The 25,990-nt window shown below is 37.1% G+C and overlaps 1 protein-coding gene across 3 annotated transcripts in view; it reads left to right on the top strand.

Moving 5' to 3' along the window:
- PTPRN2 (protein tyrosine phosphatase receptor type N2) overlaps window positions 1–25,990 on the top strand; it is a 670,936-nt gene that overhangs the window by 148,314 nt on the left and 496,632 nt on the right. For all 3 annotated transcript variants that reach the window (XM_075082381.1, XM_075082380.1, XM_075082379.1), the window contains exon 3: window positions 21,155–21,268. In XM_075082381.1, the coding sequence (XP_074938482.1) occupies window positions 21,155–21,268 (114 nt within the window). The remainder of the gene's footprint in view (window positions 1–21,154; window positions 21,269–25,990) is intronic.

Raw genomic sequence — 25,990 nt, 5'->3', positions numbered from 1 at the left:
ATGGAGGCAGAGATAAACAAACAGCAGTGTATATAGCCTTAACAAGAGATCACTGTGAATACTCCTATGGACATTTTCTTTCAAATGCATTGAAGAAGATTTAGTTGAAACTGGAGTGGTGCAGAAAAAAGGCCAGTAATAAGATTAGAGAATGAAGTCTCTCATCAGTGAGGAAACTAGAGGAGGACATCCTATTTAGCCTTGCAGATTAAGCCAGAGAGATGATACCTTATATGCAGATGATAGCTGATGATGTAGCTGATGTCTGTAAGTACGTTATTTATAAAATACCAGGGAGAGAAAGAGCTATTTAATCTAAAGGCCAGTATTAGCATGAGAACAGATAGGTGCTAATGACTCATGGGTAAGTTCAGAATTGGACTTGGAGGATCCTTCCAAGACTTTGGACTCTGGAGCCTGCCTTTCAGGGAGAAACTTTGAAGAAAAAAGTAAGAAATGTCTCGAAGATGAAGTTTGATATATTTTTGTAAGTGGAATTTTGTGATGTGCAGCATATATTAAAGGAAGTTCCTTCCATTCTTCTTATCCTATACTTGGTCTTAAACTCAGTTGCTACCGCTGTCCATTATATAAATTGTACTTTTGTTAATGGTCTCAGATGCTTGTGAGATGCACAGGTCTTTCAAGAAAAAAAAAAAAAACTTAAGAGAATCAATATTCATTGCTGTTTATGCTGTGTGCTTAAAAATGCGTGGCTATATGGGCTACAAAAATGACCAGAGCCTGCTGTCTGGCCCCCCATCTGAGCAGCATAGAGTGGTCCATCTCTGGTCAACAGGCGGACAAATAAGCACTGTCTCCTGTAAGTGCACCTTGAAATGTTGTAACTCATGAACTATCCATATGGTTAGTGTGGAAAAGTATTAGTTGGGACAAATCCATGCCAAAGACTTTTCTAATATGTTACCGACACAGGCCAAATGCCGGTGCCCAGGAGGGTTCTGTAGTGTGGTTTCGTGTTACCAGTGGATATGGAGCTGTTGGGCTCTTGCTTAGACTGGGACTGTGGCTTGATAAGCATATGAAATATAAATTGTATCTTTATGTAATCTCTGATGTAATGCAACAGATCAAATCTTAATCTACTGTGGAATGAAACAAGAAATTTTTTTGAAAAAGCTTGGTAAACTGCTACTGAATAGTATTTTCTTAGAAATTATGGATTTCTGAAAGGTTTTCACTGTTTGTGGTTGATTCAACTTTATTAAATGAAAGAAAATCAATAATATACTGAACAGTAAGATTACTAATTTGAAAAGTAATTTTTTAATTTTAAATTTGGTAAAATACATAGCAAATCTAGAATCTTTGTGTTTAGACGTGCAAGTTGAGAATTTTTCTCATCTTGACTACAGGCTCAGAATGTATTAGGCTTATTTCTTATAAATAATACAGGTTTTAATTCCTTTTTCTGTTTTATCAGTTACCTCAGGCTTTATCTTCTTTGTATTCATTTTCAAATAAGCACCTTTGCCCTTCTCCCTTATATATCCCCCATGTTCGACAGAAGCTGTTTGTAACCATTCATAAGCCAACTTAAAGCTGTCCTTCAGATTCCTTCTTGAAATTCTTCTCCCTGAAGTATATGAAGTATGTTCAGGGGACTGGACGGTGTTTAGTATCGCTTGTCATTCTGGCTGGCGTTGCCAAGCTCTTGTGTATCTACATCTGAATGCCATAAGCACTCATTTATGAATGTAATCTCCTTTGGGAGAGTTTTAAAATTACTATTTTACTTTATATGCATATATAATAATAAAATATAATATATATATGCACACATATACTGTTATGCATAAAAATACATATGGATGGAATTTTTGTTAAATGTTTGCATTTCAAACATATTCCCTGAACAATTATTGAGGATTCTAGGCACTGCTATGATATCAATAATTAAAACTACTTGTGTAAAAGACATGCTGGAAGACTTGCGCATCTTATAGCACATGTTCCTTTCCTTTAGTTCCTGGTGCTATTTAATATATGCCTGGTACCTTCAATGACAGTACTGTATGGAAATTTTTGCCTTTGTGTATAGTGTGATCCATCTGTGACTTCTGCTTTGTTTTGATTTATTTCACTTCTGACTTTAACCACTGTACTATGACATTTACCCATTCCCTGAAATGGATGCACTGATGGGCATTATTAAATGAGTCTCACGTTAAACAAAACTATGCAGCTCATATTTTTAGCTGTTTGGGTTTTTTTAATGAAACAGATTATAATTTTTTACCATTGTTTGAAAGCGATACAATTATTTGAAGGAATGTCCTCATGTTCTGTATTTCATGTTCACTTACAGTATCAAATTCTCAGACCAATGGATCCTGTTAAATCAAGAATAAACACTTGATACATAAGTATAGTGCATCCAACTGATTCAGCTGTAGCAGGTACTTCTCTCTGAAGTGATATAAAAATTAACTGTTAGAAATAGACTATGATACAAATAATAGAAAACCAGTTCTGTTTTTCTAAGAATAAAAATAAGACTTTAAAATGTATTTGAATGCACTTAAATAACTATATTTAAGAACACCCTGCTTAATGCTAGGAAATTAACAGTCATTTTATTCATTTGGAATAGAAATGCCTTCAACCTTTTAGGGAAAGCAAGAGCAAATTACAGCCAAATTTTCATTTCACAAGTCATCTTCATCCAGGATAAGCCAGGGCCTCAAGGTCAATTCTTCAATTTGGTATCCTATTTCCATAATGTTATTCCGCAGTGTACTTTCATTATTACTGGAGCAGTGCTCGCTTTCCTATTAGTTTTATAAATGGCTATGTTAATGCCTTTTTGCAGACAAAACCACCTTTTGTTAATATCCCAGTGGATTTCTAAAGGCTTAAAATATATTTTTAAGCAGCCATCGGTTCTATTTGTATTTTTTCATTGATGATTAGCCCTTGTCACCTACCCAAATGTGGTACTGTTCAAACAGAGATCGAAGCAGTTTTTAAGATATGTTGAGTGATTGGCTTGACTGACAGAAAATAAATAATTAGAAGCTGAAAATTCTAAGAATCTTTGTAAAATTTAGTAATAGCTAAAGGAAAGCAACAGTAGGGGGGGAAAAAAGTGTGTTCTGGTCTGGGAACAGAATTTTGTTAAGTCATGGAGTTCTAGAGATAAAAGTATTTTCTGTCTTTCATGTGGTGTTAGTAGTCACAAGGTACCAGTTCAGCTCCACTGGGGTAGAGGTGTTACCCCTAAAAACTTGCCAGTTTTGTTTTAGGTAATCAGATATTTACTTCTACAGTTGTAATATATTCACAGACTATTATTTTATGTAATATCTTATCCGAGACAAAAATGGATGGAAGATGTCTGCAGTGTACAACCTTGCTTAAGAGGTTTTGTGTTCACTGCGCAGCTAAGTCTTGAGTAAGAAGTTCTCCTCAGACCTTAGATACAGTGGAAAATACTGGTTCTTGGGAGCCATATTGATGAAATTTCTTTTTCTGGGTTGCCTTTTAATAGGAGGATAAGTGATTTGTATACATAAATTATAAATTTATTCAAGAAATATGGTGAAAGAAGCTATTGATTGATTACCTTGATTTTCCTTTTATCATCTGCAGAAACATTCTAGTAAATATACAACAAAATCCTGTTCATAGTAGTAGAATATTCAATTTTGCTTTGTAGTGGAACCTTAGAATAGAATACTTCAGTTGGAAGGGACCTACGATGACCATCTAGACCAACTGCCTGACCACTTCAGGGCTGACCAGAAGTTAACGTATGCTATTAAGGGCATTGTCCAAGTGTCTCAGACTCTGTCAGGCTTGGGGCATTGATCACCTCTCTAGGAAGCCTGTTCCAGTGTTTGAGCACCCTCTTGGAAAAGAAATGCTTCCTGATGTGCAGCCTAAACCTCCCCTGGAGCAGCTTTGAACCACTCCCACGTGTCCTGCTACTGGATACCAGGGAGATCAGCACCTCCCTCTCCAACAGCCTCCTCAGGAAGCTGTTGAGAGCAATGAGGGCACCCCTCAGCCTCTTTTTCTCCAAACTAGACAAGTCCAAAGCCCTCAGCCACTCCTCACAGGACATGCCATCCAGCCCTTTCACTGGCTTTGTAGCCCTCCTCTGAATGCTTTCAAGGACCTTCACATTCTTCTTAAATTGTGGGAGCCAAAACTGCACAGTTTTGAAGGGGAGGCTGCAGCAATGCTGAATACAGCAAGATAATCACCTCTTTTGACCAGCTGGTTATGCTGTGTTAGATCCAAGTTAATACATTTATGATGTGGATGTTTATAACAGAAAATGGGTCTTAGCAGGAACTTTATCTCCCTGAGAACAGCTATTCAAAAGACTATTTAATTTCTGAATCAGGCTGATAAATATTTGATATGTGACCTGCCAAAGCTGGAACAAAACAAGTGGGCTTAGTATGATCAAGACAGAGGGGTCCTTTTGCTTTGTTCAGCACAGCTCCCTCTTATCTTTTAATCAGTTTTTTTTAAAAAAGAGAAATCTTTCTCAATAACTTTTTTGTATATCCTGACATATTTGTAGGTCTTGGAGTCGTGTCGTTTAGTAATTTGTCACGGAGCTCAAACATCTCTGACATATTGCCTCTGATAAAGTTATTTAAGTTGACATTTTCAAACTTGAATGCTTAAATATGAGCATATATGACAACTTAATAGCAATCAGCTGAGTGTGGTTTGCTTTTGTGACAATGGCAACTTGGGATAAGCAGAGACTTTTTTAAAAAAAAAAACAACAAAAAAACCCCACCACAACCCGAAGAAAAACATTTTTATTTTAGTACCTAATAGCAATTCGGGTTTTCAAGGTATGCTATGTTCTGATTCGAGCAAAGTTCAGAGGTCCTTGAATTGATAGAGACTTGAACTAGCATCCCACACCAGTTTAGATGTTTAGATGGAACCAGTTTAGATCCTAAACATATTTGCATCGTCTCAAAAAGGCTTATTAATGCATGTGAGGGAGAACACTACTGTAGTTAAATTGCTTCTGCACCTCCTATGCATGCATTTAGCTAACTCCAGTGCACCTGCTTTTTGGGGTCTCCCCAAGTGTCCTGTTCCTAATTAGGTGCTGGTGTGAGCACCTCCTGTTGGAGAGATGCTCTAGGTTCACCTGACCTCAGTTTAGGCACTCTTCTGAGTGTGAGTGAAAAACTGACAGTCTCTCCAGAGCCAATGTAGAGAGGCACTTTTGCACAGTGTAATTCATCCTAGCTAAAATATAAAATATCTTCTAAATGTACTCCCCTCTCTCTTTCTTGGAGAGTCTCTTCTTGGAGATTTTCCCTGTAGCGTTCTTTATTTCTTCTAAAAATCTCCATAGGTCTTGTGGCTGCCAATGTATACGTGTTGTCTATTAGTTAAGGTACTTTATATTAAAAACCGTCAAAGAAAGGAAAGCAATTTCCTACAGTTCCCAAATTAATGACAGTCTGCTTGCACATTGGTTGCTTTCTGTTGGCATCTGGGTCCTAGTACAGACTGCCATTCTTGATCATATTTTAATTTTCAAATAAATTGCTTTCATTATCCTTTCATTTACAATACCATGTGTGCATTACTGCTCATTAATGTTTGTCATCTACTTTGCTGAGACTGGGTTTTTAAATAGCCATGGTTGCAATGCAGTAATTAAAGATGATCCATGTTGGTTTTGTAGAAATTATTCTGAAGCCTTCTTTTTCAAAAAAGAAAAAAAAAAAAAAGGAAATCCAAACCAGAGTGCTGTTGAAATCAATTCCTTAAATGTATGGCAGCAGCTTAGCATAAGTGCTTTGCCTGTAGGTAAAAAGAGGGCACTTCTAATGGTTCTACTAGAGTGATGGATCTGTATGGAAACTATATTTTTCAGACAGGCCTGGTGTTTTTTGAGTACAAGATTTTATACTCTGTGAAGAGAATCTTACTTCATTGCTTTGCAAAATTTCTATTCCAGTGTCTGTTTAGCACTGTTAGCTTCTATTCAGTCAATTCCTTCCCCTTCTTTTTCCACTCCAGATACCGAAAACATGAAGGGACTGCAACAACATGACAGGGATTTTAAAATTACAGTTTTGGAACAGAACCCCTGTGGGACAGAAGTCAAAACAGCAGCAGTAACCTCTGCCCTGATCTTGGCCTAGCCAGCTTCCTTAGGTTATACATCATAATATGGAAATGACTGCTTTACCTGCACCTGCAGTTACTATTTGCTTGCCTGTGACACAGCCTGTACGACTGATTTTATGCACACACAAAATTGTGGATCCTCCATACCTGTGCCTCTGTGATATTTTTATTCCTTTGCTCCTTAAGTGTTATGTGCTCAGCTTTGAAAATCTGGCCCTTAGGGATCCTGATGTGAATGTTCAGAAGTAATGTCACTACTGATGGGGCACAGGAGTAAAGGGACAATTATACATTATTCAAAGAGAAATTTAAATGGATTTTTGAGATATTATACTCTCTGTGAATTGCCAGAGAATTAGTTGTTCTTCTTGTACTAATATTTTAAGAAGCAACTTCAGGTGATGGATATATCCTAACATAACAGCATTTGGCCTCAAGAGTTGGTGCACTCTTCTTGACGGTACTCGAAACTTGAGTTCCACAATCACCTGCAGGACCTGCTTTTGTGTCACACTATGTGGTCATGGCTGAAGAGGCCTCTCATTTATATCAGGCTGCATTTTCTTCTGAGATGAAAAGATGAAATACATACAGCTTCTTTTAGTCTATGCCATCATTTGCTCTTAATGAACCTTGTCACCTCTCCATGACTAAGATCTTAATGCTCTGGCCCTGGCTGAAGGCAAAAAGTAAGTGTCTTAAGAACCAAAATTACTGATGTTCCCATTTTATTTTTCTCCAGTTGATATATTTTCATGGAAGTGTAGTGAAGGGAATATATGTGGAAACGCTTTTTTTTTTGTGTGTGTGTTGTCACATTTTGGTTAAAACAATGCTCCATAAATTATTTAAATAGTAATAATTTCAAATAGATAAATTCAATTAGATACAAATCAATATATTCAAATTAGTAATAAATTTATAAATTTACTTATTTGCGAGCAGGAAGAAAACTCAATACCTCTCTCTTTGAACCTTCTTATACCTTATTATTGTACTTAAGTAAGTTGAAATAGGTGTAACACCTCCTTTTAGTGTTGATTAGTTGAAAAGCTAAGCTGGGTGAAAACTGATAGTAGCATCTCAGCTAAGGTGGTATCCACAGATTTTTCGAGAGTTTGTTCTTTTGTTATGGCTAATTCATTCATCAAAGCCTTGTGACTTTATTCATATCAAGGCATGTATCTTTCAGTTTAATGATTTAGATTTTGGTTTAGCCAAATCACCTTCAGCATGTGCCCCCCTCTCTTCTGTAGCTCTGGAGGAGGCCTGCGGCAACCATGTTCCTAACTTATTGTCCAACCTCGTACGTAAGGTTTGGTGGTCTGAATCAGATTTTAAAACACTTTTTCCTAAAACTCAGGCTTTTTCATATGAAAACAAAAATTGCCTTTATTTGTTCTTAGAAATAATACTTTCTCATATTTGAAATTTCTCTATTCTCATTTATGGTGGAAGTGGAAGGAGATGGGTAGGCGGAGAAGTCAATAACCCTGCTCTAGGTGATGTAAATACATTGTCTAGATAAAACTGCAGGTTAACTAGTGAGAATCTGGTGAGCTTTGGGAGCGTATCTCAGAAGTTATTTTTCACTGAAAGAACAACAGTTATGCCTTTGTGAAATTAAGATCAGTCCCATTTCCCATTTCAAATGTGAGAGAGCCCATAGCTCTATCACACTGTATCACGATCACATGAGACGTTTCAGCCTAGTGCAATCAGTGCTTTGAAATCACATCAGCATGGGAAACTTTGGTGCCAGAGAAAGATGTGTTTCTGTTTCCGTAGATGATGTTCACCTAGGGGCTCCATATTACAGTAAAGCTTTAAAATATCCTGAAGGGTATGATATGATACTTGCAGAATTTTTCAACTGCTTTTATTTTTTTCAGGTTTTTCTAAAATTTTGTAAAAGCAAGACAGCCATGACACTGAGGTTGGAGTAGAGGCAATTGCTTAAGCAAACAGTTATTTTTAAGCATGGAAATATTCCCAGTAGCATCTGGGAGACTTGCAATGAATGTAAATTTAGCCAGGCACTTAACAGTAACTGAATGTATTGGAGTTTGTGCAGAAAGAGACTGGGTAACACGACATTCTTCAGAACTAGTTGCAACCTCAAATGCTTATAAATATTCTCCTGAAATGCAAACCTGAACTTTGTGTGAGAGACAGAAAATTCCATGAGTGTAAAATTACACATCTGGGCATGTGTAAATATAACAAAGACAAAACTTTGAGGGGCCATAGATCTCTGGATATGGTGACTGGGGGATGGTTAGTCATTCCTCGGGGTGGGATAAAGGTAAACAAATTTATTTTCTAATTTGGGCAGTATATCATTAGGTTCTCTGATACTGCAAATGTCTTTAAATATATTCTCTTACTTATTTACCACTTTTGCTGTGGTGGGTAATGATGTAATTCTGTGTAGGCTGATTATAACATGCAAATACAATGACACTTAAAATTCATCATAATTCTGGATGGCCCCAGATTTAAATTTTAGTAACCAGATAATCAGAAAAGGTGATTATACTAAAAATCAGAAGAATCCCAATCAGAATAGCAAGAAGGCTTTTCTACTCCTGTTCCAGTACATGAAGAGTATCAATACTCAAATAGAAAATCAGAATCTCTGCAGAGATGAAGACAGGAGAGAGAAGTAGTAATACTGTTAAAGAAATGTAATGTTGTCAGTTTTGCATCGACTGTCTTATTTTGGTCATGGTTATCAAGGTTTGAGGAATATCCAGCCTACTGTGAGAAGATATCCCTCAACGCACTGGAGCTGCTGAAAAGCTTTAGATTAAGCACCGAATGCTTGCTTTTCTGTAATGTAATGGGGATCTGCACCACCCTTGCCTCTCTGTATAAGAGGTATCAGTAATGTCAGTGAATTGCTGAGGACCTAACAACAATGTTAAAAGAAAATCTTGTTTATGTAGATATATTTTTTCTGTTTGTTTTGTGATATTAAAATAGAGCAGAAAATCATAGATGATTTTTTTTTTTGAAACAGTCACTGTCCAGATAAGGTGAGGGCTAAAAGATTTCTCTTCTTCATACCACATAATATGCCATTTTCATTTTGTGCTGCTTATAACCCTGAGTGTCACAGCTTTCTATTCTAGTCTGAATAGTCAATGAAACATTATGAAGCCGATAAGAAAAGCTGGTCCTTGTTACTTGGCAACGGCTGTTAAGCAGAGCTGAGTGCTGTTGATTGAGGAGATTAGCTGCCATAGATAAACCTCCTCTTTTTGCTGCCCTGCTGCTTATCTTTCCACCCATAACAAGTTGCACCAAATATGACAGCAGTCAGTGGTTTAGGCAGAATATGAACTTTGTGGCAAATGAAGTTTGTGTAAAAGACTTAGGGTGCAGCCTTTAAAATCTTGAATTTATTAAAATTTGTAGGTTGTTTTCTGGACTGTCCTTTCTTGACTTTGGGGTGAACATTTTTGTTTGAAAGGCTGATGCTCGAGGTGTGAGAGAAATGGGATGTTCTGCTCCTACAATGTCCATTCATAAACACTGAAAATAGCAGCAAATCTTTTTAACAGTTGTCTCTGGCTCCTGTTCTTAGTGACATTCAAGAAATAAGCGGAATACACTGAAAAATTGCAGGAACTAGATATGCAGAAGTTGGATTAAAAGATAAAACTATTTCGGTTGATGCCTAGATTAAACAAAAATACCTGGATGCATCAAAAATTGCTTATATCTATGTGTGGCTTGGAAATCTTTCTAGTTTTGGTATGTCCAAATTATTTTTCTTTAGAAAAGGATTTTGTTGACAGGCAAATTAGAGCTGAAATAAGGCTAGGGATATACGGTGGTGACTTTTTTAGGATTGTCGTTTCCTTTTCCCCTTATTTTTAAAAAATGCTTTCATTAGTGATTGTACAGTTCTGTTTACATTTTTGCCTTTGGAGAGGTCTTTGAAAACCTTACTGTTGGCCAGAAGGGGAGCGTAGGCTTGGCTGGTTGAATAACTGGGGAACAGCAAAGCACTGGCAGAAGAGTGAAACTGAGGTGACCCTTCCTGGGAAGAGTGGCTTTTGTGCAGAGATCTGGGTGAATAGTTATTGATTGAATAAGTGTCATAAATTCAGCAATATTATTTAAATGTGTATTGTTTTTTTCAATAATGCAGCAGAAGCTTCAGAATAGATTTTGGGTAGAGGCATTTTTCTTCGCCTAGGATTGCAATCCTTTTTGTTAGTTCTATCAAAACATATTAAAAAGAAGTGATGGTATCTGCCTGGAAGAGCATTCAGCTCGAGTATAAGACGAGACAACAAACAGATATACTGTTTTTCTGTGTAGTTTTGTTATCCCAGGCAAGAATCTGGCACTTCATAAGCAATATAGTATGAGGGAGAAACTTAGAAAGATACAGTATGGTGCTCATTAGTAAAATATTCTTTCAGTGGGGTTTTTTGCTGATCCTGTAGTCCTGGCTTTCAAGTTTTTTTATTTTGCATCTTTGATGAACTGTTATTTCCTCCTTTTGTAGCATGAATACTTTGTTCAAAATTATTCTTATTTATTCTGTCTTCTTTTAAGAAATATATATGCTGAGTATACAACTTCTGTACTTAACCACTCAAATTGCAGGAGAATCTAAAGCTGTGAGCAGCTTAAATTCTGCCCCCAAACTCCAGCTAAATAATGGCTTTTAATTGTACACAGTATTTTAAAAAGCACATTGCAACTTATAAGTATGCTTAAATGTTAAATATTTCCTGTTAATTGTATGTATTCTGTGAATAAGATAGGAAGCAATTTGGGGTTGCACATTTCACATGCACTGAGGGGTCTCCGCACCCATTGCAAAAGCAGGAAAACATCACTTTTCAGATTCATTCGTACCATAATTTCAGACACTTGCAAATTGTAATAGTTGTTATGACAATAACACGCAAAACTGAGGAGAATTAAATACTTCTGAAACTTCTCCCAGCCCTGTTCCAGGTCTCTGTTCCCGTATCATTTCATCTGTCTGCAGGCTTACTTATAGAGACAAAAGATCATCCTCTGTTCTGAAGACTTCTGTGCTGGAAAAGGCATTTCACTGTAGGGCTTTTTCCAGCCCATAGATAATGTCTTTTGCTTTTCTCCGTGCCCTTTCTGAAATTCATCATTAATTTTAAAATGTGGACACTAGAACTCTGTACTCCTACACTGACCTCATCGATGTAGCATACCGAATGATGTTACCTCCTTCTTCCAACTTTATATCCACAAACCTTATTAGTGCTTTTGCACTGGTATTGCCTCAGACTGAATGCTGGGGTCTGAACCAAGCAGGGAGGACTGTAATGTCTTATGCCCAGACAAAGCTATGGGTGGTGCTCAGGCTCCGTCACGCGGCGGGGGTGCGGCTGCTTTTGGACCTCTAATGTGTTGTGATAGAAATAACTTTTCCAAATGCAGTTTCTGATAGGTGGTCCTAGGTATGTAACATCATATTTAGCTATTTTAAAGTGTGATTTGCTTGAAAACTGTCAAGATTTTTCACGCTCTCCAGACTGTTCAGCAGAAACTGTTAGCATCCCTCTGTCAAAGTTAGAGGTGAGGTTCTTGGCTGTTCCAGCGCCTGTGTGTAAGCTGCCAGAGGCAGCTTGATGTGCTGTGGCTTCTATAGGCGTGCTCATATTTCATACTCGAGCAAGTTGCAGAGATTTCTGAGGTAGCTCCAAACAGTTTTAATCAGTCCACAGGGTGCAGCATTCTTAGAAGTTACCCTGCTTTATAAGGGCTTCCCCTCCCCGTCATAAAGGAACGCATTGAAAATTTCTGCTGATGTGTTCAGGTTAGCATAACATAATTTTCCATAATTTTTGTAACACTTTGCAGCTAGGGAACAATATGGAGATCTTTATTACTATAACTTCATGCATGTCTGAAGTCAATTTCATTTAGGAATAAATTCAGTAGCTCAGATTACAGAAGTAATCTGCTGTCTCAATATTTTCTTGCAAAGATCTAGAAAACTTCAGGTTTGGCAGAGGTCAGAAATAAACCAAGTTTGCTCCAACCATTAGATACTGCATCTGATGAATATGAAAGGAAAGGTCATTAGCTGTGTTTTCATGAGAACACTGTATCCTGCAAACCCATAAAAACTAACTCTTAAAATATAAGCTCTTGGCTTATAGACGACTTAGTTAAAACTTTCACTACTTTGTTTTTAATACAAAAAGAAAATTAATGCAGAAATCTGTTTTGCTGAACATCTTTCCTTGGAGAGTTGTTTTTGCCTTGGGAGTACAGATGCAAGAACAGCTACAGTCTGATCACACAGTGAGGACATTGCCAGCACCAAAGTAGTTCTTGGCACCAACCGAAAACGTAATGGGGATCCTTGAAGTGACTGAAGTACATCTCAGTGATACTTGGAAAATTAGTGTGCATAAATAAGCATTAGTATATTTGCATCTCATTGCTTCCATAAATAAATTCTTAGTCCCTTCAGTAACCTCTGTTCATAAATGCACATTGAGTAAAATAAAGAATTGTTCATGTTTCATCATTCCCCATTGCTCTGTCTTAATTTTAAACAGTGTAAGCAATAGGAGCTCCATTACTTTTCTAGGAGGGAGTTGAACAGCTTCAGAGTAGTTTCTCCCTGCTTGAAACTTGTTCTGATTCATATTGTTCATTTTTCTCTTTTCACTCCGTTTCTCCCATAAATAATCAACCAGGTTGCATAAACTTTTAGTCTTTTCCCATAAAGACTCAGATAGTTCAGTGCTTAGGGATCTATGTGGCTACTTCCATTCTTTCCCTTTTCTCTGAGCTTCTCTAATTTGTTCATATCTTTCTGGCAATGACGCAGTCAGAATTCAGTGCACTCTTCTGTCTTTCTTCTGGAAAGAAATAGCTTTTTCTAGGTGGGGGGTGGTACATGGCTCCGATTTCTCTCTAATGAGATAGCAATGTAAAGCAGAAACTTACATGTCAATCTTGTAGTCCAATGACTAAATATGCTAAAGAGATAGCCTTATTGTAAGTATACTAATACTTGTCTTATACTGGAATTTAAAGTATTTTTCCTCTTGGAGGAGGATTTATACATTAAAGTTTTTCCTCCCTTTTCTCTTTAGTACCAGTATTGACAAAAAAAGGAGTTGCTGTTCAGGTGGTTTTGATTGCAAGCTGTTTTTTCTTAGAGACATCATAGCTAATATTGGATATGTAGTTTTGCTTAGGAAAGTCTTCTCAATATATTACAACTAGAGCTTCCTGTTTTTTTTTTTTTTCTCAAAGGTTTTCTCTACTCTGGGTTGGTCTCTGTGATCAAAAGTAGAGGCAGATGGTTTCTTCAGCCTACAGACTGCAGCGGTCATCTGGATGTGGAAAATGCTGATTCATTCACTGCTTTGTCATCCTTTCTTGTCCTCATCATGGAGCCAAAAAGCACAGCTTTCATTCCACATAGTTACCTAGGCTGTGGAAAATTCAAGTTTGGTTTGCTAAGAAGTACCAAGTTATTCAGGCATTATTCAACAGGAAAATTAGCTCTAGCAGCAAAAATTTAAGACTTGCTTTCTTTTAATCTCTATTTTTCCTTTTCTTAAACTCCCTCCTGCCCTTTCCTCCCAAGGCATGGCCATTATTTCTGTGGCTGGGAGGCCTATGTACGACCTGTTAAGACTGAGGTTCATTTCTGTGCTCTGAATTGCAGAAAGTAGGCATTGAAATCTGGACCTCTCATTCTCTTAGCTGAATAACTTAGGGGCTTTTTGGAAGTGGGTAGCACTTCTTTTCATGGTGAGCCTGTTCTCCTCTTGCTTTGTTAAACTGTAGCTAGCTTTTTCACAATCATTTCCTTCCCTCCTTTTGCTGTACCCAAGAGAGAGCATGGTTTTTTAGTTAGTTTCCCTACAATTTACATATTTCTGTTGTAATTTAAAAAAAAACCTCAGCGTGCATAATATTTTGGGACTGTACAATCCACCACTTAAATTAGCAGGTTAGCACAGAAACAGTTCCTGAAGTGATATTTTCCCCCTATTGAAGGTTATATCTTTTTTAATGAAGGAAGAACAGAGTCCTCCAGAACTTGCTCTCAGAATTACTCCTTGAGACAAGGGGACTGTAAACCCCAGAGGAGCTATTTGCTCTCAGATGTGCCTCAGGATGATTTGGAGCTTTGCAAATCCCAGCACTATCACAATGTTTGCACAACAGCTAACTAATGCTGCTGTTAATGTGAACTTTTATCTTTTAATATGAGCACTTTCACAGTTGCTAAGATGCTATCCAATTCCTTCAATCTGCAGAAATATTCTGGCATTTCAGTTTTGGGTTTTTTTTTGGTTGAAAGCAGACCAGCCGTCCACTTTTTTTCTTAAATGGCTGTATCCAGAGAGGTGACAAAAGGCATTAAATCTTGTTAGAGTCCTTTTATAGGACTGTTAGGTGGTCTGGCTTTCAGCAAAATTTCCAAAGTTGCCTTTGCCTTCCAGGCAGCAGTTCATTTAGTAGCTGAGGAAGAGTGTATTTACTGGACTGTTAGTAAGAGTATCCACTGCATGGTATTTTTTTGTTGGATTAAAAATAAAATCAAGTTTAGAACATCTTACATTGTTGTTTTCTGCTTACGGTGTTTCTATTAAATCTACAAGAAGTATATTTTGTGTTTTATTTACAGTTGAGGATTTACTTTTATTGCATAATGTTTTGTGCCTAACACACTATCAAAAGCAGAACAGCACCACATACACTTTTAAAAACAATCTTATGCACTTTCCTTGCTTGCCTTAATAATGCATTACTTCTAGAAACAAATATATTAGCCTTTTTTTTAAATTGTATTTGTTAATTTTAAATAACTGCTGTAAAACTTCCACATGCCTGTCAGCCATTAGGACAGGGAAGGATAGGACTGAGGGTGGCTGTAACTGCATAGCTATGTATTCCAGCTTAAGTCAAATGGATCTGAAAGCAATAACTTTAGAAGGTGAACAACGTGTGCTCCAGGACTGATCCCTCAGCATGAAACTGTCCACTAGATGCCACTATTACTGCTCTGAAATGGAAATAACAAAGGACTACTGAGGCTGCACAGAGATAAGCAAAATAAAATTGTAAAAAGGTTTTAAAAGTTTAACACGGGGAGATTGCCTCCTAGGAAGGCTGCATTCTCTGTGGAGCGCTGCAGGTTTGCAATGCAGTTAACTGTGATTGCAAGCAGCAGCTTTTCTGACAAACTGCTGCAGTGAGAGACTTGTAAGCATTTGCTGTTCGAAAGCATTGGAGTAATATTTGCTAAACATTGCATGAGAAATGACACTGTAGAAGCCACTGTTGCTCTATCTGTATCATTTCTACCTTGCTTGTAAAGATAATTTAAAAGTAGAAGTATAAATGATGAATGAATCTCTTTAAATAAATGGAATATTAAAAAGATGCTGTTTTCTGAAGAGCTTACTTGTAAATGTTGAATGTGGCTTCGTGGACTATGTCTTCTGCCTCCTAGTATGCAACTTAGAGTTCTCTTTGAGGAACTGTAGCATTTTTTTTTTATTTTTTTCTAAAGGATTTTGAAAACAAACACCGTAGTGGAGAGAAATAGCAGCGAGAGAAGAGTCAAATGCTTCAACAGTCTCCTTCACGCTTCCTAAAACATTTAACATGTATGACCTTGAAGTCCAGTACCATGAGACTTTTGAGATGCAAATATTGTGCTTCCCATTGGAAAATGAATCTTTCCTGTAGGCAAGTCAGGCTCTAGCCTTGGGTTATAAGACATCAAGTACTGGCCTTTTCATTAGTCCTGGCCTACTTTTGGACATTACAGCACCTTAAACCAATAGCTGGGGAAAGGATGGTGAAGTAATGTCCATATTCAGTGAGAAGAAAGAATGATTTTTTTTTTACAGAAGGTTAAGTTGCTGAAGAACGATGCCCACTGAAAACTCAGCAGAAACATTAGGGGAAGTTCTCTGATTAACTGCAAGAGCATAAATGATACAGTCAAAGGTGGCAGCAGTTGCCATTTGACACACTGCTGGGTCTGTGGACTTTCTTGTTTACATTACGACACAGGACCAAACCATGATGCCTGCAATGTAGGGGAAAACTTTTTATACAAAGCTCTAATTTATAATTTTCTAACAATTGCCAGGTAGTTCGGGTAAGGAAGCTGAAGCATTGGTTGACCCATTTATGCAAATACTGTCACTGTCCAGAGAATTGCAACCTTTCCAGCTGCTGCAGGAAGGTTGAAGAGCAGAACTGGGTGCTTCAAAGCATTCCTTGTCAGTGCCATGTGAAAATTTCACTGCATGTAAATCTAAATAGTTAATTACTGCAGAACACAGTCTTTTAATTTACATCTATCAAGCCTTCATCAGTCTGCAGACAAGCTCCAGTGTCTCTACCACCCTTCATAGCTTTGCTCAGTAGCAAAATACATTCAACAAGGACTCATTCTTTTTTTTGCTGGTATTACTCAAAACTGTGCCAAGTCTTGTATACCTTAGTTTCAGTTGTCAGGTTAGCCATACTCGGTGGTTCCAGGATGGGATCTGCTTCTCCAGCCAAGGACAATTTATTATACACTGGGTTTGGTGGTGTTTGGTTTTGTTTTTTTGTTTTTTTTTTTTTTGTAGGAAACACTACTTAAAATGAATTGAATGAATCAGCTGCCCACAAATAGTCTTGCTTTCAAGGTGAAAGCGGTCACCCAGTGCAAGTTTCCAAAGACTTTTTAGTGCCTGTTAAGCATGTGATGCCTGTCTACCTTACCAAGTGAACATGTTGGTACAATGAACTTTTCAAAACTGTGTTTCAGACTATAGTTTTTCATGCTGTCTTCTTATATAATTCAGTGCCTAATGCCAGTCATGAATGTAATGTGGTGCTTCCTTCCTCAGTAGGTAATAGAGATCGTAAATATCCACTAATTAATCGCAAATGGGCAATAGTCACACAGAATCAGAGAATCACAGGTTGGAAGGGACCTCAGGGATCATCTAGTCCAACCTTTGTAGGAAGAGCACAGTCTAGACAAGATGGCCCAGCACCCTGTCCAGATGATTCTTAAAGGCAACCAGCATGGCTGAGTCAACCACTGCCCTGGGGAGATTATTCCAATGGTTGACTGTCCTCACCGTGAAAAATTTCCCTCTGGTGTCCAATCAGAATCTCCCCAAGAGCAAGTCCTCTCCATGGGACTCCACGTAAAAAGGGAACCTCCATCTTCTTTGTAGCTGCCCCTTAAGTACTGGTACATGGGGATGAGATCCCCGCTGAGCCTCCTTTTCTCAAGGCTGAACAAACCCAGCTCTCCCAGCCTATCCTCATATGGCAGCTTCCCAGTCCTCTGATCATCCTGGTGGCCCTTCTCTGGACCCCTTCCAGCCTGTCCACATCCTTTGTGTATAGCGGGGACCAAAACTGTACACATAATAATGCATTAAGATGGGAGTTTTCCATTTGCTTCTAAATGTCCCTCAAAAATCAGCCTCCCAGAACTTGTGTTTTGACTTGTTCACTGTTTAATCTGTCAGTTGTATTTTTTCCACTAGAAGTTGATAAATATTCAGTGTAAATACATGTACCATGCTCCAGGGTGTTGTCTCTAATAAAAGAGGTTCATCTGCCACTATTTGAGATCTTTTTGAGCACCTGGGTTAGGTTAAATTTCTTCTTTTAATCTTAGCATCTAACTTTGTAATATATATTTGTCAGAATTCAATATTTTAAATAGCAGCTCTTAAAAATTTCTGCTTGCATCCTTTCTCAAATATTAAACCTATTGGCAAAATAGCCAAACACATAAAGAAGCATCTCACTGTCTCCTTGGGTATATTATTTTTCTGTTTTACTCTCTTCTTTGGAAACAAATGTAGGAGCCATCTAAAAGTCAACATTACCATGCTGTTAACACAGATGTTTCCAGGTCTAAGTATAACTTATAAGATATTACTATGGAAATTTCAGATACTCCTTTTTGCTAACGGTTAGCAAATGATAGCACTTTAATAGCAACCATATGTGTGTATTGATCAGTTGTCTCAACCTTCCCTCATTCTGAGTATGTGTAAAGAACAGATGTCCTTTGCATATTACGTTCCTTCTCCGAATACAATTTTAATCAAAGTTCAGAATGAACACACTCTTAATGGCTATAGGCATAGAAGGCTTTTCCTTGAATGGCAGTTATTAAAGCATCACTCATGCTTTGAACTTCCTCCACTGTATGACATTTACTGTAAAATCTGGGAGTTTTCCCATTTTCCTTTTTGCTTCATGACAGCTTTGGGCGATTTGCTCATTGGGGGCTGTTAGAGGTCAAACAGGTGCACAACAGTGCTCAGACACCAGCATGCTGCAACAGCCCCACTGATATCGCCCTGTGCCAGAGGTGGGTGCAGCTGGTCTAGAAAGACACACAACGTATTTACTCCCTGTAAAGATCACAGTGTTTTGGGATAGTTTATGGCAGACTAAGCTGGGTAGTTTTTAAATATTAGCTGTAATTTAACTGAAAATGATGTTTGTGCTGGACCAAAGCCATTTCAGAGTTTGGGCCGCATCTGCCAAGTAGATTTCTTGGAAAGAAAAAGGGGGGAGTTTTACAAATATTTTTTTATAAAATCACCCTCCCCTGCTTTTTTTCCCCACCCTGAAAGTGAATGCTTGTCCTCAATTTAATTTTTTAGGTTTTAAATCTTGCCACAGAAACCTTGCAATCAAATAAAAAGAAAAAAACCCCAAACAAATAGGAAAACCTGGGAAAATTCCTACTTTTTGTAAAAAAGCTACTGAACTGAACTATGAAATCTACTATTTGCACAACCCCAGTCCAACTGTAATCCCCACTATAAAGACCCTCTGTATTTTAGAGATGGTATTTGCCAACTGCTCCTTGGGGCATACTGCTCCTTCTCAACTCTCCTACTACTGCATTTAGCAGAGCAGAGCGTTATTTGTGATTGCAGCCTCTTCAAAGCTTATTATGCCCATATTTCAAGTACAAAAGCCAAAATAACTTGCAGTTTCTCCCTAAGCAGGTCTAATGTTTTTGGATAGCTTGTATAAGGCAGCTCAGACTCATATGCTAATTGTTAATTTTAGAATTTAAATAGGTTTTGTTCTATTCAAAGGCGGTAGGCTAAAGGTTTCTGAAAACTCTGGTTTTAGAACAAAAGGTTAGGTCTCTTCTAGAGTTTGTGGGTGAATTAGCTTTTGCATCCATTGAGATATCTTTAAATGATACTTAATACAAAAAAACTTTAATTTATGCTGCATCTGTAAGTTTTTCTAGACTCTAAAATAGGTTTATAATTATTTTTAAGGTACGTTATCTTTGAAGAATTGTGGAATATTAGTTGTTTATATCAACATATATTTTGTCCTAATTATTTGTAGCTGGTATGGTGGTATTCCAAAATAGAGTTGGCTATTTCAGGTCATGTTTCATTTTGAAGAATCTTGTTCTTAAAGACTAAAATGTTCTTCTATTCCTTTCTGAATCAGGACCTTATTTATTCCTGTTATTCATCCATTTACAAGCAACTGATATTTATAGACTTTGCTTGTTTCCAGCAGCAACAGGTTTTTAAATGGAGATGAATATTTTAATCTGCTGTTAAGCTGCTTTATGCATTATATGGCAGAAAACCAAACTGGATCTGTGTACGTGGTTTCTAAATTAAACTTAGTTTCCAATAACAAAATTAGACTCAGAGGTAAGTTTTTAATTTGAATTAACTTAATTTGGCGGTTGTAAGTGACAGGAGGATTGGAAAGGCAAAGAAAGTGAAAGTTGGCTAATTTCAATGAGGTATTTGTGTTTAACAGTGAAGGCTAATAATGCCCTTTTTCTGCATCCTGGATTGGTTTATTTTCTTTTATGCCATTATTTGTGTTTAGTGAACAGCTGGGCCAGTAGTTCCCATTTGTAGTCTTTTAGCTCTGTGAAGTAGCAGAGAAAGTAATGGACGTTTGCAAATTAATACTTACCGTTATTTTCTGCTAATCTGATGTAGCTATCCTTTTTGAGCATGGATGTAATATCAGAGCAGAAGTAATTACTGTGTTAAAACTAGTACTGCAGTAGAATATTTTGCTAATTAAACTTGTTGCATTTAAATTGCTTCCTTTGGATCACTATATAGAAAAGAACTGTTTTGAACAATAAATGAAACCACTTTCTTTCTCAGAGGCCTAGAATTGCAGATGGTCAGATTGTATGTGAAGCACCTAGGCTCTGAATTAGTCTTTTGTATGAAAAAAAGAAAGGTAATTTGAATGTTTGAACTCCCTGTTCCTCCCACACATACACAGGAAGCTTGTCTCAAAATGAACAATTCTCTAAATAAAGACTAATAAGAAGCTAAATTAATTAGAAGGTGTGATTTGAAAAGACATTGATGAGAAGAGTCTGTCATTTTAGACAAATGGAATGGAGCTAAATAAATTAGGCCACATTTATATCTCATTGTTCTGTGAGCTGCTTTCTTTTATTGCATTCATTAGAGGGTACTTCTTGAAATGAGTCTTTGCTAGCCATTACGGATTCAGTTCTCATTTACCAATGCCTAACACACAGCTCCTGCATTAAAAATGTTTCAGCAAATCCTCATAGTTTCTGAAAATTAATATTTATATTTCTGGATGCTGCACTTTTCATCTGCAACATAGTAGGCGCCAAACGTTAATATTTTTTCCCACTGAATTGTCAGTAAAGAAGTCTTACATCAAAAGATTTGGGAGACAGACCTCTGAAATTACTTTATAAAATAAACTGTGTGCATAACTTGTGCAATAGACTCTTTCTCCAACTAATATTCTTTCCAGTATTTATTTATTTTGGTAGAAAATACCCTGTCTCATGACTTTGTTAGTTCTTTGATAGCTTTTTAAAATGTCTTTCAAAATGTTCCTTCAGTATATAATTAGGATACATTGGGAATGCACATCTCATCACGCGCTGCTTCCTCTCAGAAAACAATGTATATTTTTCCTTTTCTTTTTCTCTCTCCTGCAGATGGAATATTTGGGAGATGTCAGCAAGTGCCAGTAATAGACATCTATAAATATGACATTTCACCCCCTGTTCTTCAGCGCCTGAGGATCATCCTGGAGAAGCTCTCACACAGAGGTACAGTAAAAACTCTGGAGTAGGGTTAGTTGTACCACGGATCACAATTATTTTGTGCTCCCTCTGAGGTGACGTCTTCAGAAGTTTTTGAACGCAGTGTGTTCCAGGCCCAGTAGCACAGAGTTTATAAAAGTAAAAAGCCTTCTGACTCGCTGAATCTGCAACAAGGACTTGCTGAAGCAATTTCAGGAGAGGTGCTTCCTCTCTATATAGTGCATATCTGTGACTGACACTCTGTATAACAAAATTTTAGCTTCTGTGAATGCTGGTGTCATATAAATAAATCAGGAGGAAAGAAAAATAACTTGCCATGTACACTTTTGCACCACAGCTTATTTCAGGGTGCATGGGCAAAAACACAACTTCAAGTGAGGTAGAAGCAGTTCTTAACTTTCTAATGAATTCAGATAAGTAGAACTGCTCTGATTTCATTACAAGCTGCATCTACTGTATTCCTTTTCATTTTTATTCAGCTTTCCAAAGTTAATCTCTGTGCTCTTTCCAAAGCCAGAAAGGATATTCTAGCTTCTGAACGGCATAACTTGAACTAACAGATCAAAACTTGGATGAAATTAAAGCCAATAAGGTGAACAAACATTCTGAGTACTAATATGTGAAATATACCTCTGCTGTAGACAGCCGCAGGACCAAGAAAAAGTTGTGATCTAAATTGTTCCAAGAGGACTGTTGGAATGGTTCATTTTGCGCTTGCATCATCTGTGTGGGTGTTTGTTCCTAAATACTTTTCCAGTTACAATCTCAATTATAAACTAGTAATATTGTATTATCATGATGCAGGTTTAATTATGAGGAAAAAACTGACTTCTTGGAAGTTCATGACTGTACTTAGAGGTTGGACTTCTAGTTTGGAAACCACTGATTTAGAGCATTCAGAAAATTTCCAGGGATTTATTTACTGTCCAGCAGCCCATCCAAATGAAACAAACTTGACAAAACTTGATTGTAGTAACTCCTGGATGATTAACGGTTACATGTGAATAGTACTTGTGCCTCTTTCACTTGTCATTGTCTAAAGGCTAAATTATGCAAGCAAATTTATGAAAATACTATTTTATCAGTGCAACATTGTATGAGTGGAAAAGCTAGCATCTGCTCTCTGTTTGAATATAGTGAAGAAGGGAGGCCAAATCCATCTCACTAAGACACCTAAATTGAAATCTAAGTTGATTGTGCTTGCAGGGACAGCCAGCACTCCTTTACATTGCCTGAATATAGGCAATGAGTCCTATGTAAAGCTTCCTCACAGGGACGTCAGAGGTGAGAGACCTGCAGAGACCCAGGCCCTTCTGGAGGGTCATGTACCTGATGGGATACCCCAGGCCATCTCAAATGATGCTTACCTGTCTCTACCTCCCTGACTACCATAAGATTTTGCTTAGTTCAACTACATTCATGTGACCTCCCCCTAACTAAGTTCTTTGATCAACAAACCAGCCTTCCCTAGGGTCTCTGTTATCAACAACCCACCTTCCTGGATGTATCTGTTGCAGTAAACTGTAGTATGCTTCTTTTAAGGTAACTTGGACATCGAAATTTGGATTTGTGTCACATTTTTTAATAGCGTGAGAATGAAAAGAAACACAAGGAACACAGAGATTGAAACTGTGGTGCAGAATGAAAGTACTTTTGCTTTTATCTTTCCTCTCTCATGACATTTAGAGGTGCATACACAAATGCATATGTGCTTTGAACTGATATAAAACTTCTGCAGGCAGTTTTTGTGGCCTGTGGGTATCCCAGTGGTGAGAATCTTAAATATTTCTGTAGAAGATAATAGAATGCCCTTGTTCAAATGATTGATGTGATAAAATAACTTTTTTTTTTTTTTTTCTCTCAGTATCCTTGGCAAATTCTGAAGTGTTTAGTGAGGACAGAAATACGGAAGGAGTAGAATCAATACAGGCTATCAGATTAATGGATTACTGACATCAGGTGGCTCAGAGGAGACTCCGCTGTTTGCTGGTGCTATCAGTCGTAATACATCTAGCCCTTAGGTTGTTTGCTGGCTGTGATGGTCACTTGCAGAGTTAATGCAAAATGTTATGACCATTTCTGCTGTATAGATAAGCAAGACATTGTCAAGCCCGCACAGATGTTTCAGGTAACCTCAAGAAAGGGCTTCACTTTTTCAGAGGTCTTATTTCTTTTGTCTATGTAATACTTGGTTCTTGTCGTTTCCAAAAGAGTACTGGCTGGCTCCACTTGGTGATGGCCAACTTCCCTGAAAGGGATAGGGGACAGTATCTGTTCTCTCCTTTTTATGAAGAGTAAGATATATTTCTCTTGGAAGACTATGTAGTAGGTCCCACAACAAGTAAAACTTTTCATAATCTCTATATTGAACACTTTCTATTTTTATTAGACATACAGTTAAGGACCAGATATTTTGGAGGTTATTAACTTGAGTGGTTTTCTAGGGTTTTATTTATTTATTTATTTTTCTAATATAACTTGGTTTTTCTTTTTTGTTTCCTTCCTGATGTGTCATCTTGCAGTATTACTAATCTCCTATATTTTCCTAGCAATTGTCTGTTTAATATCTATTTCCATTGGATAAAAAAAAAATAATCCATAGAAAGCCTCGTAAAATTCATGTCCTCTTTCTTTCCTATTTGGTGATCACTTCTAAGTCATGCCTGTATTTGAATCAAGGTTGAAATGGAAGGTTGTATGGTCAGGTGCTATAAAACAAAGGACAACATGATATGAATAGCAAATATCATTTGTGATTGTGCCAGCTCAAAATGTTTGCTACAGTAGGGAAGCATACGACAGAGGCTTAAATGAGTGACACACTTGATGATAATCTGTTTAATAACGGACTTTGACTAAAATTGAATTCAGGTTTCATAATGATATAGTTTTTATGTCTTTACACAGTAAGTCTATCTTTGTCTACACTATCTACTAGTCGATTGATGATAGAAATGAATGGCTTGGAATATTAGCGTTTCCTACAAAGAAATTATCTGTTAGCATTCAAATACCCTTGTTCATGGCATTTTCACTCACGCTGCCCTTGAGTCAGTCAAATCTTTCAAAATACCCTTAATGAAGAAGATTTCCTGAAGATTCAATTTTTATAAATGTAACTATCTATAAAGGAAAAGCCATTCTCACAGTGGCTGAAGCATGGTGAATCACTTTCTGAAATTGGTAGTGCTATAATTTATGAGGAGTTAAAACATTTCTCATTGTCGGATAAACAGAGCAATGAAAACAATGTTTAGATAGGACTAAATCATTGGAAAAGGGGAATGAAGGAAGTATCTGCATAGAGAGGTGAATGAGTGGTGCCTGAAGGAAATGGAAATACTTCTTATCCCTATGGTTGATCTGCATCCTCTTGTCCAGCTTGGGAGAGAATACTTCTTGGAATATACCAAGAATGGTAAATCAGCTATACATTTCCCTGTTTGAGCTACAATGCACAAAATACTTTTTTTTTTTTTACTTAAACAGATTAAGTAGATTATAAAATATTTTTCTTTCTTCTTCTTGTCTCGACAATCTTACTGTGAAGGCAAAGTGATTAAATCGCTAAGATTCTTAGCAAGATTGCGGAAACAGTTTCATATTGATAGTTGACCTGTAAGACTAGAAGTATGGAAAATGAGATGTGAGGACTAATCATGGTACATTATAACTCAAGCATGAATGCATAAATAGTACTTGAAATATCAGCATAAGTAATAATAAAAGAGAACAGTAGTATTTCTCAACTTCCTTACTCCAAGAGGGATTTACATTTGTTTCATGGAATAGTTTCTAACCAGTGATTCAGGCTAGCTAATAACATGGTACTAATTCTGTGGAAGTGCAGCTGCCGTAGCAATGAGCATTACTAGAAGAAAGAGCTCAGAGATGGAGCCTGGAGGCTCCATATTTCCTTAAAAACATCAGAACAAGGGTGTTTGCTCAGGGTCACAAGAAGTGTCCGTCTGACTTGGGATTCTGCCTCTGGGAGTGACTACTGTCTGTGTTTAGGGAAAAAATGTAAGGAAAGTTCAAGCATACAGAAGTGTTTCACAGCGTTCATACCTTCTCAGCATTATGTGCTTCATGGCATATGGTTCTGCTGAGCTAGAAGTCATATTTTTGTGTCTGCTGTATGCCCGGTGGACACTGTTTCTAGCACAGTTCAACAGGATACTATATCTTAGATGCATGGCGTGTTAGACTAATAATTGGTAGTTCAGGTCCTGTTTTCTGTTTTACTTAAATTTTAACTAAATTACAGCTGTTGTCACTTTACTGCAGAACCCTGCAGCATGCCTATTTGGAAAACAAATCAGATAAATGTTTTTTGGTTTGTTTATGTAAGTTGGAGTCATTACTAAATGATTCCTGAGTATGCTTGTTGCTACTTAATTTTTGCTATAACACCTTCTTGTTCTAAATTTTACTTTAAAGGAAAGCAATTTGTTTTTCACTATTATGAAGAAAGACCTGCTTAAGATACTCAAATATCAATAGTGTTATTAGGAGAACCTAAAAGAGCATGATATGCTTTTACATTCATTTAGCTCAAGTCAGCAAGATATTCTTGAGACACTCATGAGAGGTGGAAATAGACAACAGATTTACAGACTATTTTAAAAAAATAACACTTTTTCCCTCATTTGTCTTCTTTGCAATCCAGAAAGCTCTTGACAGGGAGAAAAAATATTTGTTCTAAATTAATTTTAACTAATTAAGTGT

The sequence above is a fragment of the Phalacrocorax aristotelis genome, chromosome 2 (genome assembly GCF_949628215.1).
Source record: "Phalacrocorax aristotelis chromosome 2, bGulAri2.1, whole genome shotgun sequence".
In the NCBI taxonomy this organism is placed as follows: Eukaryota; Metazoa; Chordata; class Aves; order Suliformes; family Phalacrocoracidae; genus Phalacrocorax; species Phalacrocorax aristotelis.
The sequence above is the reverse complement of the archived record's forward strand: the minus strand, read 5'-3'. Positions and strand labels throughout refer to the sequence as shown.